The sequence below is a fragment of the Sorex fumeus genome, unplaced genomic scaffold (genome assembly GCF_029834395.1).
Source record: "Sorex fumeus unplaced genomic scaffold, SorFum_2.1 ptg000169l, whole genome shotgun sequence".
Classification (NCBI taxonomy): domain Eukaryota; kingdom Metazoa; phylum Chordata; class Mammalia; order Eulipotyphla; family Soricidae; genus Sorex; species Sorex fumeus.
This window is the reverse complement of record NW_026606226.1, coordinates 6,550,402-6,563,822: the sequence shown is the minus strand read 5'-3', so window position 1 is coordinate 6,563,822 and position 13,421 is coordinate 6,550,402. Positions and strand designations below refer to the sequence as shown.

Below are 13,421 nucleotides of genomic sequence, written 5' to 3'. Positions count from 1 at the left end.
TGTATTTTCTCCCCAACTCCAAGAATAGAATTCAGAATTTTTTACATTATTTTTTATCTATTTATTTTTAGTTTAGGTCACACCTGGAAGTTACTCCTGGCTTTGTGCTCAGGGATCACACCTGTGATCGGTGTACTTGGGACCATATGGGATGCCAGAGATCGAACCCAGGTTGGCCATGTGCAAGGCAAGCGCCCTACTTGCTATACTGTTGCTCTGGCCCCAAAATAGAATCTTTAAAGCTAAAATCATGTATCATTGTAGAGCCATTTGGCAAATACATCCATCTAGTCTTCTAAGTGTGGCATCTTACTAAAATTATGTGCTTAAGTTACACTTTTTTTCAGAATTATTGCCCACAAAATTATAGTTTAAAAATGTAAGGCATTCAGCACAATTCTTATTCAATAGCAAGTACTCAATAAATTTTTCATTTTTTTCATTTCATCATCCTGTTATTCGTCGATTGCCTCGAGCAGGCCCCAGTAACGTCTCTTTCATCCTAGCCCTGAGATTATATTCAAGGCTACTTAGGAGAAGGAGACCCATCATTGTTACTGGTATTTGGCATATTTGGTACGCCACGGGGAGTTTGCCAGACTCTGCCCTGTGGGCAGGCTACATTCGATAGCTAACATTTATTGAGTTCTGAGTTCGACATCTTATCAGAACTCAATAAATGTTAGCTGATTTTAAAAAGCAAGAGGCTGGAGAAATTGTACAGTACTTATCTTACACTCAGCTGACCCCAGTTCTAATTCCTGGTACCTCATCTGGTTCCCTGAGCACCACCAGGGATCTCTCCCAAAGACAGAGCCAAGAATAGCCCCCAAGAACTGTCAGATGTGGCCCAAACCCATACTACACACACACACACACACACACACACACACACACGCGGACTGAGTATGCAGGACTGAAGCACATACAAAGTATGGGCAAGGCCCTGATATTCTAGCATTTTGGGTGTGGTGTGGTAGCCCCAAATATCTCTGAGAAATATCACTTCATTAGTCTTTGCACTGACTCACCAGTTCTACACTGTTATGCACATTCCAAACAACAACAACAAAAGATTAAAGTTGGCAGATGACTTGCAGGGCATCCTTTAGTATTTAGAATATTTTATTCAGTTCTTATCAGTTTTGTTTTTGCCTCTTGGTTACATAAAACTTCATTAAGATTAAATTTTAAAAGAAAACATAGTAAGACATCATGGATTAGGAAAACTCTAGAGTTGACTAATTCAGTAATTTATTGGCCCATCAAGGATCAGAATCTCCTATCTTCTTTAGCCATCTGAATATATCATGATTATTTCTCATGGGGCTGGAGCGATAGCACAGCAGGTAGGGCATTTGCCTTGCACGTGGCCGACCTGTCTGACCCAAGTTCGATTCCTCCGCCCCTCTTGGAGAGCCCGGCAAGCTACCGAGAATTATCTCGCCCGCATGGCAAGCCTGGCAAGCTACCCGTGACGTATTCGATATGCCAAACACAGTAACAAGTCACAGTGTTATTGGACCCTCTCAAGCAAAACAATGAACAACGGAAGGACAGTGCTACAGTGCTATTTCTCATGGTTGCAAGAGGATTTAGCAATCTGAGTGTTATGTTCTCATGTTCCAACATTCGGAGACTGTAGCCTCATTGTCCACCCCTCTCTCCCTCTCTCCCTTTCTTCCTCTCTCTCCCTCTCTCTCTCTCTCTCTCTCTCTCTCTTTCTCTCTCTCCCTTTCATTGGTGTTTCATTTGTTCTTTGCTTTTAGTTTTCATGTGACATTTGGCAGCGTTCTGGGGTTACTCCTGGCACTGTGTTCAGGAATCACTCCTGGCAGTGCTCATATATGGTGCTGAGGACAGAGCTTGGGTTGGTTATATGCAAGGGAAGCCATATCAGCTGTAGTATCTCTCTGTCCCCTTGGTATCTTTTCTTGAAGCATCTCTAACAAACTTCTCTCCTGTCTCACTGGCAGTAATTGAATCATAGCTCCTTTAAGAGTTATCAGTACACGAGGCTGGAGCGATAGTACAGCGGGTAAGGCATTTGCCTTGCATGCGGCCGACCCGGGTTGGATTCCCAGCATCACATATGGTCCCCCAAGCACCACCAGGACTAATTCCTGAGTGCAAAGCCACAAGTAAACTCTGAGCATCACTGGGTGTGACTCACAGAGGAAAAAAAAAAAGAGTTATCAGTACAGAAAAAAAAGGGAATTTCCACGGTTAGTTTCAACTAGTCAAGATATACTCTCCCTAGTTAAAGCCTGAGTTCACGTCCCTAAAACACATGACCAGGAAGAATATGATGATACATAAACAAATATGGGGTGTTATTAGCAAGGCCAACAGTCTGTTACATAACCACCAAAAAAATGGCTATTAGTTTAAAGAAATCTGGGGTCTGAAGAGATAACTAGTGAATTGAGCACCTGCTTTGCACTCAGGAGGCCTGGGTTTAATCCTCAACAGTACATGGTCCCTTGAGCACCACCAGACGTAACCTCAGAGCACAGAAGCCAGGAGTAGCCCCAGCAAATCCTTGGTATGACTCAAAAACAAGAAAACAAATTTGGTTTCTAGCTAAACAATAACATTTCAGACTACTAGAAAGATGGGCCGGAGTGGTATTACAGCAGGTAAGACATTTATCTTGTATGTGGCTAACCCAGGTTTGATCTCTGGCATTTTTTATGGTTCCCAGAGCACCATCAGGAGTCATCGCTGAGATAAGAGCCAGGAGTAAGTCCTGAGAACTGCCAGGTTTGGCCCAAATAAGCAAAAAACAAAAAAGAAAGTTTTTTTTTATTTTGTTTTTCTTTTTTTTTTTAATGAAGGAGTAATGCTATTTATTCAGCTATTGATTAAGCTGATTGAATTGGGCATGAACTCCACTGTTTTGTTTCTTATGGTAAGACATCTTGAGCCTAGATAGAGAGATAGTCACGGTCCTCCCGTCGTTCATCGATTTGCTCGAGCGGGCCCAGTAACGTCTCCATTGGAGACTTTGTTGTTACTGTGTCTGGCATATGAATACTCTCGGTAGCTTGCCGGGCTCTCCGAGAGGGGCGGAGGAATCGAACTCGGGTCAGCCATGTTGGCTGCGTGCAAGGCAAACGCCCTACCGAGCTGTATAATTAAAACAAAAGTACAAACAAAAAATAATTTTAAACCTACGTACATTTGTAGTTTATACAGTCCTAGTCCCCCACCCTTGAATCATGGAAATTTTTGGCAATGTAAGTTGAAATATTTTCTAACTACAGACTTTGTGAAGATAAGGATCATGGTTTACCTTATGGTCAGTCCTAGCACAGCAGGTAGGGGGTTTGTCTTGCACGTGGCCAACCCGAGTTCAATTATTCCACCCCTCTCGGAGAGCCCAGCAAACTACCGAGAGTATCTCACCTGCATGGCAAAGCCAGGCAAGCTACCCATGATGTATTCGATATGTCAAACACAGAACAAGTCTCACAATGTTACTGGGCCCACTGGAGTAAATCGATGAACAATGGGAGGACAGTAACAGTGACAGTGACAGTCCTTGTGAGACGTTTGAAATCAGGTGGAGGCTGCTACAGAATTAAAATAAGAGTTCTCTTGGGGCTGGAGTGATAGCACAGCGAGTAAGGCATTTGCCTTGCACACAGCCAACCAGGGTTCAATTTCCAGCATCCCATATGGTCCCCCAAGCACCACCAGGAGTAATTCCTGAGTGCATGAACCAGGAGTAACCCCTGGGCATTGCCGGGTGTGATCCAAAAGCAAAATAAATAAATTAAATTAAATTAAATAAGAGTTCTCTCTAAACATTTATACCAGAAAGTCTACATCAGGGCTATTTTTTTTCTACTAATTGAATCCAAACTATTTTGTATACTCAAGGGAAATGGAGGTGTTTTTTGGAGTGATATTTGATTTAAGTTAAATACATTTACTTATTAATCATTCATTATAATTCTAAAACTTTTCTGTGGTGAGTTATTGATTCTGGTATTCCCAATTTTCAGTTTAGTAGATTTTTTTGGATAATTTAAAGCAGAGGATTTCAAACTTGTTTGACTCACCTCTCCCTTAAAAAAATACCTGGAAAATATCTACCTTCTTTAAGCAAACAAAGTACTCCCCAATGATGGGAGATGTGTGCTGAAAGTAGATAATGGACCAAACATGATGACCTCTCAGTATCTGTATTGCAAACCATAATGTCCAAAAGTAGAGACAGAGAGTATGGGGAATATTGTCTGCCATGGAGGCAGGGGGAGGATGGGAAAGGGGGTTATACTGGGGATATTGGTGGTGGGGAATGTGCTCTGGTGGAGGGATGGGTGTTTGATCATTGTGCGATTGTAACCCAAACATGAAAGCTTATAGCTATCTCACGGTTATCCAATAAAATTTAAAAAAAAAGTGCTTTCCAGTTACAACCGAGAATACTCCCACCTTTCTGTCAGTATTGCCCAGTTTGAAAAATACTGATTTAGAGACTAAATTGAAGAGGTTTGCTTGGTGATATGCCCTGGTGAATCAATAGTAGAATGCAATAGTCACCAATAAGAGAAATGTCAGATAATATTGGGGGCACTTTCCTCCTTAGTGCCATGAGTAATCTTGGAGATGCACTGAGGTCTTCTACGCATTGTTATCCAGACTTCATTCACATTTGATATTGGAACCACAATATTGATATTGTGGTCAAAATCACAGAGAGAAGAGAGAGAGGGATGATAATATTTCTGAACTCTGCCAAGGACCTCACCTACATTTTCTTAATTTACTCCTTACAACAAGTGTATAAATCAGTACCCATGTTATAAATAGAAGACCCAAAGACAGAAAGGTTAAGTGACTTACTAAATTTATACCATTAGCAAGTAGTCGAGAGTGTCATTCTGACTCTGTTATCCCCAAAGCCCCGTAAATATTCAAGTGATAACTATATGGTCACAGTATATGTGTATTTTTAAATGTACCAAATATTAGAACACAAGATAGTCATCTGTTTCTGAATAATATTTTATTAGCTTAATAATTTGGGCCTGCCCTTAGCATTAATAAGCTTCAGCACTGTCACAAGATTTCCATTCACCAATGGGGAAATGTTCTTGTTTAATTGTTTTGAAAAAAAATGCAGTGGGACAAAGGGCATCTACTTCTTGGGGCTAGTAACAGCCGGCTTCTCTTCACGGGTAATGGGAATGGTGCGCTCGGGGCCAGAGGCCTGTTTCCTTGGTCCATTCACAGTGAGGACCCCATCAGATGACAGGGATGAAGTAATGGTGAGAGGGTCCACATCAGCTGGAATCCGGTATTTTCTTTGGAACTCCCGGGAAATGAAACCATGTTCATCCTGATTCAAAAGGAACAGAAAGATAAGATAAGAGTAGGAAATGGATTCCATCATCTCCCTGTCAGCTAGACCCAAATGTCATGATAATATAAGAGAAAACTAAATAATCTATTTTGGACTAAGATTAATTTGCTTATCAGTGAGAGACTGAGAAATCTGGAATAGCTCAAAATTTTATAATTCTCCAAACCCTGAGACATGGATATGTTTAGAGGTATGTCCTAAAGATTTATATCAATGTTTATTCCTACAAGATTAAATCTTATTTAGTAACAAAGATCAAAGAAAGTCCGTAAATTGTCCTGACTGTTCAGGAATGTCCCAGAACATTCCAGGTCAGTTGGACTACTACTTAAAAAAACAAAAACCTCTATCCAGAGAATCCATGACCCAAAGTTAAATCAGATTAGCAAAAACTAAGCGAGCCTAAGAATATCAAACTATTGTTTGATGCATACAATTGAGTGGTTACCAATTCATGGAAAGCAAACTCATTTAAAAAAGAAAAAACTTCCAAAGAGTGAAGAAAAGCAGTTTTATTCTTCAGAAGTCCCTCAGTGAGTAATTGACCTTAACCATTTTATCTATTGAATTTTAAGCATTTATCCAGACAAGATCACAATGAGCTGAATTTTATGTGGGCAACAGCTTAGGGTACTGAGAGCTGAGCACAACTCTGAAGCTGAGGCTAAGGATTTTGAGCACTCAAATGGGTCCCTGAACCTCTAGACAATCCCAAAGACCGCTAGGTGCACGCAGCTAATGTCATTCTGTAAAGCAACCAAGTGTCCAAAAAGCAGTACACCTAAAATAATGCTCCTTCACTTTGACTATCAGCATGACTTAGAGATTCTCAAAGGCTGGTGCCCGAGTCCCACTCTCTAAAAATTTTGATCTAATCTGTCTGGGTACACCTGAGCAACTGGGATTTTAAAAACTATTCCTCTGCCGATTCTAATGGGACCAAAGTTGACAACCATTGACTTAAATGCAGAGTGAACATCCCAAGTATCCCATTGAACGCAATCAAATCAACAGTCATTTGGCACTTTTCTAGTTAACACAGTATTAACGATAGCATGTCTCTCCCTCAATGAGTGATAACTATTGATCCGAACCCCTGATGGTTTTGAACCGCATGGTGGCCCTCCTCAGAGATGATTGGCAAGTATGTGGCATCCAGAAGGTACGACATGAGCAACAGAGGAAAAAAAGTCATACCTGGCGCTCTTCGTGCTTGCCGTGCACCTCAATCACGTCGCCCAGCACCTTGACCTTGAGTTCCTCCGGGGAGAAGTGCTTCACATCCAGGTTGACAGAAAACCTGTCCTTCTCCAGACGCATCTAGAAATAATGAAGTGGGGAGGAGAGGGTGCAGAAAAAAGGGTTGAAATGTGGCTTACACTGCAGTTTCTTCATTCTGGAGATGTGATTTCTCCCCAGGAACTTAATCCTCTTTTTTTCTGGCTAAGAATAAAATCCCTTTTTGAGTGAATGTTTCTCTGGCTGAGGGGAGGCACCACCATGGTACTCAAATCAGAACTGCTGATCATCAAGCTCAGACTTTATCTACAGGAACAGAGAGAGGTGGAGGCCAATCACAAGGACGGGTCTGGGCATGGCTTTTGCAGCCTCTTGGGACCCAATGCCTGGTCTTGTCATTTGTCTCTCAGACAAAGGCCCCTTCTTCTTGCTCAGGTCATTACCAAGTTTCCCACCCACCCAATCTGGAATGTTCTGCTGGTCCTGATTGTCCTTCCAAAGTCCTTGCCCACTCAGCTCCTGTTTAATCACACTAGAATATTTTTAAACCAGAGTATACTCTGTGACAGCGGCTGTCCACCTTATCTCTTCACCCTATTCTCTTGGGACAAATGGGGGTCCCAAGAATGGATCGCATTCTTTCCTCTTAAGGCTTGGATTCAAGCCAGTGCCCTGTGACAGCCAAGACAAAAACCAAAAAACTAGAAAGTCAAGTGGGGAAAGAAAGAAAGAAAGAAAGAAAGAAAGAAAGAAAGAAAGAAAGAAAGAAAGATAGCGGCTGTTATCTGCTGTTTCACCCAGTGGGGATGGAGTCGAGAATGAGGGAGGACTGTCTCCTGGCTCTGATAAAATTTTTCAGGCATAGAGGTGGTAGGAAAAGAAAAAAAAAAAGTGGCAGAATAGGCGAGCAAAGGAATTTGAAGGAATTTGAAGGCAGTGCTTTCCATGTAGATCATGATGGGCACACCAGAAAGGAGCATCCCGGTTGAAAGTTAGTGGGGGGGTGGGGGGAGAGGCTGATCTTCGTAGTACATGGGATAAAATGCAATGAAATAGGACGCAAAAGAGGACCAAGGACAGACAGGTGCTGGGGAGGAAGGCACCAGTAAGCTCATCTTTCTTCACTGCCAGGTGCAAAGCATCTAAGTCACTTAGACACGGCCAGATTTAGGCAGGGAGAAAAAGCAAAGTGCATGAAGATGTTCCCAGGAGGTTCCAGAAAGAACTGTCCTGGCAGAGGAGGGACTTACTTCTGAGAGGCCAGTGTCAATCCAGCTGGGCATCCGCAGGAATGAGGACGGCCGCAGGTAGAAGGGGCTTAGGGAGGAGGACGGGAAGAAGTCAGGCTCGAGCAGGTGCTCCCCGAAGAACTGGTCGAAGAGGCGGCTGGGGGAGTGGAAGGGAAAGAAGGGACGACGGATCCAGGGGTGGTGGATGGCGATGTCCATGGTAGCTCTGGAAGTGTCAGGGGTCAGCTGGTTGCTCAGCTCCTTCCACTGCAGCTACAACCAGCCCCTTATATACACAGTCTTGTGAAGCTTCTGGAATGGTGATGTCAGGGGTTTTATTATCCCAGCTCGCCGCCAGTGCATGGAGACTTGTGATTGGGGATTTGGCAGGGTGACACATACCCAGTACTCACTGAGCTAAGAAAAGAGAAACACAAACACGCCTGAGCGGGCCAGTGACTTGTCCTGGTCTTGTTTCACCAGCTTTCCGTCCACACCCACTGGCACCCCCACACTCTCCCCCCCTTGGTGGAGTTGGGGCCAAGTCAGGAATCCCAAGCAGCCGGGCGAGGGGGCCCTCCTCCTCCTCCCCTGCCTAGCATGCCAGGGGAATGGAGCCAGCGACTATCTTGGGCCTGGGCAGGAACTGGAATCTTCCGAGCAGCAGCGAGGCTGCGGTCCCGGGGACGTTAACTCTTTGCGGGTCCCAAGGGAAAGCAGCGCCCCCCCCCCCCCAACTCCGCCGCGACTGCTGATCAGTGCCCCGCATCTGTGTGGCGCCCTGGGCTGACCTGGGTTCAGAAGCGGGGCGGGGGGATAGCCCAGACTCTGGGCAGGAAGACCCCTCGCGGCTGTCCCCAGAGTAGAGGATTCTCTTGCACCTGTCACTGCACAGGCTGCGGAACGTTAGCCCCCGGGACACTTTTGTCAAGTTTTGCGCCTGCCACCCCCCACCCCGGGAGGATGCATTTGGATTGTGAGGGAGGGTCCCAGCGAGATCTCCGCAGGGCCGGCCACCAGCTCTGCTCCCCAGCCCACTCCTCAGCCCGGGACCCTCAGCTGTCCACGCCAGGGGGGGAGGGGGGCCAGCGACAGCTGAAGGGTGCGCGGGGGAGGGGCCAGGGGTCCGTAAGCTGCCGGTCACTCCTCGCCGCGGGAGCCCGGCTTCCCGCCCCTCCCCCACCCCACCCCGGCTCCTCCGCACTATTTTGGGTGGTGTCGACCCCGCCCCCACCTCCGCGGGCAGCTGGAGGGGTCCCGGCGCGCCTGCTGGGGCCGCACCTCTCGGACCAGGGCCGCGGACGCCAGTGCAGCCATGTCGGGCCGCTCGGTGCCACATGCCCACCCGGCCACCACCGAGTACGAGTTTGCCAACCCGAGCCGCCTGGGCGAGCAGCGCTTTGGGGAAGGTAGGGCCCAGTCGCCACCCCCCGGGCCCCCACCCCCGCCGCCTGAAATTCTGGGCCGCTTTCCCGGCCCGTCCTGGCCCGCGCCCCGTTCCGGGCTTAACTGCACTCGCGGCCGGCCCGTCTCCCACCCCGGACTGTCCCCTCGGGCCCTCGGGCGCCAGGCCCTGCTAGCTGTCCCCCGGCCCTCTCGGGGGTGCCCTGGGCACCCCCCCCCCGACCCCCGCTGCCTGCAATGCAGCCCCCTCTGGCTGCCTGGCTGCCATCCTCTCCCTGGTCCTCCCCTCCGGATCTCTTCTCGCCCCCTGTCCTCCAGCCTCATCCCCTCCCCTGCCTTCTCTTCCCCCCCTTTCCGCCCCCCAGGCCTGCTGCCCGAAGAGATCCTGACCCCCACCCTCTACCACGGCTACTACGTCCGGCCCCGGGCCACCCGCGCCGGGGAGGGCAGCAGGGCAGGGGCCTCGGAGCTCAGGCTCAGCGAGGGCAAGTTCCAGGCCTTCCTGGACGTGAGCCACTTCACCCCCGATGAGGTGACGGTGAGGACTGTGGACAACCTGCTGGAGGTGTCCGCCCGGCACCCCCAGCGCCTGGACCGCCACGGCTTCGTGTCCCGCGAGTTCTGCCGCACCTACGTGCTGCCCGCCGACGTGGACCCCTGGCGGCTGCGCGCCGCCCTCTCCCACGACGGCATCCTTCACCTGGAGGCCCCCCGGGGCGGCCGGCACTCGGACACAGAGATCAATGAGGTGCACGTCTCCCTGCTCCCGGCGCCACCTGACCTCGAGGAAGAGGGGGACGCGGCGGGAGTGGAGTCCTGAGTGCCGCAGACCCAGCACCCAAGCGCACCCCTTCCTACTACCTCCCTGGGTCCGGAGCGCTGCTGGAGGTAGCCGCATCCTGCGGGGTGGGGAAGGGAACACACGAGAGTGGTCACAGTGTACAGTTTGATCCCTGGGGACATGCCGTAGCCTGTGTGTAGTTCTGGGTAGCACAGAATAAACCAGAATCTCAGGGCCTTGTTTGTGTTGCTTCAGATTCTGTCCCCCTACCCCCACCCTGGGACCCAGGTATCAGAGGACTCAGCGAACAGGGAGAAGCATTGGTTAGGGCCAGTTAGACATAGAGCTTCAATCAGATGCCTCCGACAACATCCTGGCACCCCCAACACCACCCCCCCCAGCTCACCCTTGGAGGCTGAGATAACCCCCATAGCTGGTGCTGGCTCCAGACCAAATTCCTAACCACTTGCTGTTTTTTCTTTTTCTTTCTTTTTCTCACAATGCCACAAAAGAGAGAGTGGTCCTGGGAGGGACAGGGGATCTACCATCCAAACAGCTCTGTGGGCACTGTCTGAGTTGGTGATTAGAGACACAAAGGCAGGGTCTCCACACTGTCTGGCCTGTTTGGGGCAGGGACTGGGAAAACAGTTTGGGGCTGCAGCCCTGTTTACCCATGCTAAGGTTGGTTCACTGAAAACAGATTCAGCATGTTAATCCAGGGGCACACCCCCCCCCCCGAAAGTCTGTGTCTCTCCATATTGTGGAGCCTTCCTGCACAGGGGAGACCCAGCAGAGTAAGCATTTGTTTCTAATCCTGGAACATCCCAGGGGGAGAAGTCACTGGGTCACTCTACCCCATTCAAGACGAAATGCAGGGTTTACTCCATGGCTTGGAGTCCAACCACACACACTAGGGGAAAAAGCAGCTCAGATAGAGAATGGAGCACCAAATAAAGGGTGTTGGGAGGATCCTCCCAGGATGGGAGATTCATGCTGAGAGTAGACCATAGACCGAACATGATTGCCACTCAATGCCTCTTCTGCAAACCACAGCACCCAAAAGGAGAGAGAGAACAAAAGGGAATGCCCTGCCACAGAGGCAGGGTGGGATGGGGGGGATGGGGGTGGGAGGGATACTGGGATCAGTGGTGGTAGAGAATGGGCACTGGTGGAGGGATGGGTATTCGATCATTGTATAACTGAAACCCAAGTACAAAAATTTGTAAGTCTACAACTAACTGTACTTCGTAGTGTTTCACTAATAAAAATTAAAAAAAGAAGAAAGACTAAATTCAGGGCATCTAGGGCTATTGGTGATACCAGAAGACTTTCCTTTGGAACAAGAGCCTTAGTGCCAGGGGTGGAATGAATTGAAAACCTAAGGGTTGTTTTGGAGGTATAGTACAGCAGTAAGGTGTCTGCCTTGCACACACCTGACCCAGGTTCCATCCCTGGCACCCCATATGGTCCCCCAAGCCCCACCAGGAGTAAATCCTGAGCATAGAGCCAGGAATTAAGCCCTGAGCATTTCCAGGTGTGACTCCAAAATAAAAAACAACAATAACAAAAAGCACCTAAGAATCTCATTCCCCTTCTCACCCCCTTTTGCTCCCTATAGTCAAAAGAGTTTGCGTGTGTATGAAGTGGAGAGTTCTAGAAGTCCTCCCCGTCCAAAAACATATCTTTTGCCAAGCCTGAAGTTCTTCTATAAGAAATGATTGATGCTTCACTATTTTTTCTCTTTTTGGTTTTTGGACCAGCTATGCTCAGGGCAAACTCCTGGCTCTGCACTCACGGATCACTCCTGGCAGGGCTCGGGGGAGCATATGTAGTGCCAGGGATTGAACCTGGGGTCAGGTGTACGCAAGGCAGGTACCTTACCCACCATAGTCTTTTTTTTGAATCTAGAGTCATTTTTATTTTTATTTTTTTTCCATTTTTTTTATTAGTGAAACACCATGAGGTACAGTTGTAGATTTACAATTTTTTGTGCTTGGGTTTCGATTATACAATGATCAGATACCCATCGCTCCACCAGTGCCCATTTTCCACCACCATGGATAATATCCCCCCCACCCCCAGCCCCCCAGCCCCCCCTGCCTCTGTGGCAGGGCAATCCCCTGTGTTCTCTCTCTCCTTTTGGGTGTTGACCCACCATACTCTTATCTTCAGCCCAAAGCTTAATTTTGGAGCCAAGGACCTATATGAAAATCTGACCCTGGGCTGGGAGATAGTTCAAGGGACCAGAGTTCAAACCTCAGATTAAGTACAAGCCCCTCCACTTTAAGTAATTTTATTCAGTCAAATTCCTGAACATTCTGAGTGATAGAAAACTTAGAACTTCATAGAGTAGCCCACTTTTTTTTTTAACTTGTAAATTCTTCCTTCTATTGAACGGTAACCTACCTTTAATTTACTTCTGCCCTGTAAGTTCTGGTAATGCCCAGAAGATAAACGCAGTCCGTCTTATACTTGAGTGTCCTTCAGATATTTAAAAATAACCATCCTGTCCTCTTTAGTCTTCCCTTCCCAAATTAAACATGCCTAATTCTTTCACTGGTATCTTTTGGGACTTTCAGTGCCCCTTATTACCCATACAACTGTTTTTTGACAATGTAATGAGAAATCTAACATGTGGGCCCAAAATGTACTTGTCTTGAACTGACTGATAGAGATGTCAATGGAATTACCAGTACTCTGCTTATCATCTCAGACTCTGTCAGTGCTCTAGAGTATCAGGTTTCTGTCTACCACAAAACATTTGGCTTCTTCAGGGTTTCCAGGCATCTAAACTTCCTTAGGTGCATTCCTCTCAATTAGAGATATGGGAGAGTGGAGGTCTTTATATGCCAGGCTTAGAAGTCTGAGTGACAGGATGAAAGAATACAGTGAGGGCCGGAGTGATAGGATAGCGGGTAGGGCATTTGTCATGCAAGCAGCCAACCCAGGTTCAATCCCCAGCATCCCATATGGTCCCCCCAAGCACCACCAGGAGTGATTCTGAGTACAGAGCCAGGAGTAACCCCTGAGCATTGCTGGGCATGACCCAAAAAGAAAAAAAAAGGAAAGAAAGAAAAAATGAGTGGTACTGTACAAATGAAGTTTCTCAGGGCCATAGTATATGAAGACTATGCATCCGCTTTAGCACGAGATAATAATCGCTTTCCCATCTGACAACTCACTGAGAGCCAGAGGAATGATTAAAAAATGGGGGGGCTGGAGCAATAGCACAGCGGGTTTGCCTTGCACGTGCCCGACCCGGGTTCGATTCCCAGCATCTCATATGGTCCCCCGAGCACCGCCAGGAGTGATTCCTGAGTGCAAAGCCAGGAGTAACCCCTGAGCATCTCTGGGTGCGACCCAAAAAGCAAAAAAAAAAAAATATGTGGGCCAG

The 13,421-nt window shown here is 47.6% G+C and overlaps 2 protein-coding genes across 2 annotated transcripts; one reads left to right on the top strand and one right to left on the bottom strand.

The window, feature by feature from the left end:
- Positions 1–4,998: 4,998 nt before the first annotated feature.
- Positions 4,999–8,267, bottom strand: CRYAB (crystallin alpha B). The gene is made up of 3 exons (XM_056107685.1): positions 7,864–8,267; positions 6,572–6,694; positions 4,999–5,350 (listed from the first exon to the last, which is right to left on the bottom strand). Exons 1-3 carry the CDS (start codon positions 8,059–8,061, stop codon positions 5,150–5,152), a joined length of 522 nt encoding a protein of 173 aa, XP_055963660.1. The 5' UTR covers positions 8,062–8,267; the 3' UTR covers positions 4,999–5,149.
- An 809-nt stretch (positions 8,268–9,076) lies between these two features.
- HSPB2 (heat shock protein family B (small) member 2) lies at positions 9,077–10,254 on the top strand. The gene is made up of 2 exons (XM_056107684.1): positions 9,077–9,251; positions 9,612–10,254. The coding sequence occupies exons 1-2, from the start codon at positions 9,158–9,160 to the stop codon at positions 10,064–10,066; spliced, it is 549 nt and encodes a 182-aa protein (XP_055963659.1). The 5' UTR covers positions 9,077–9,157; the 3' UTR covers positions 10,067–10,254.
- The last annotated feature ends 3,167 nt before the right edge of the window (positions 10,255–13,421 follow it).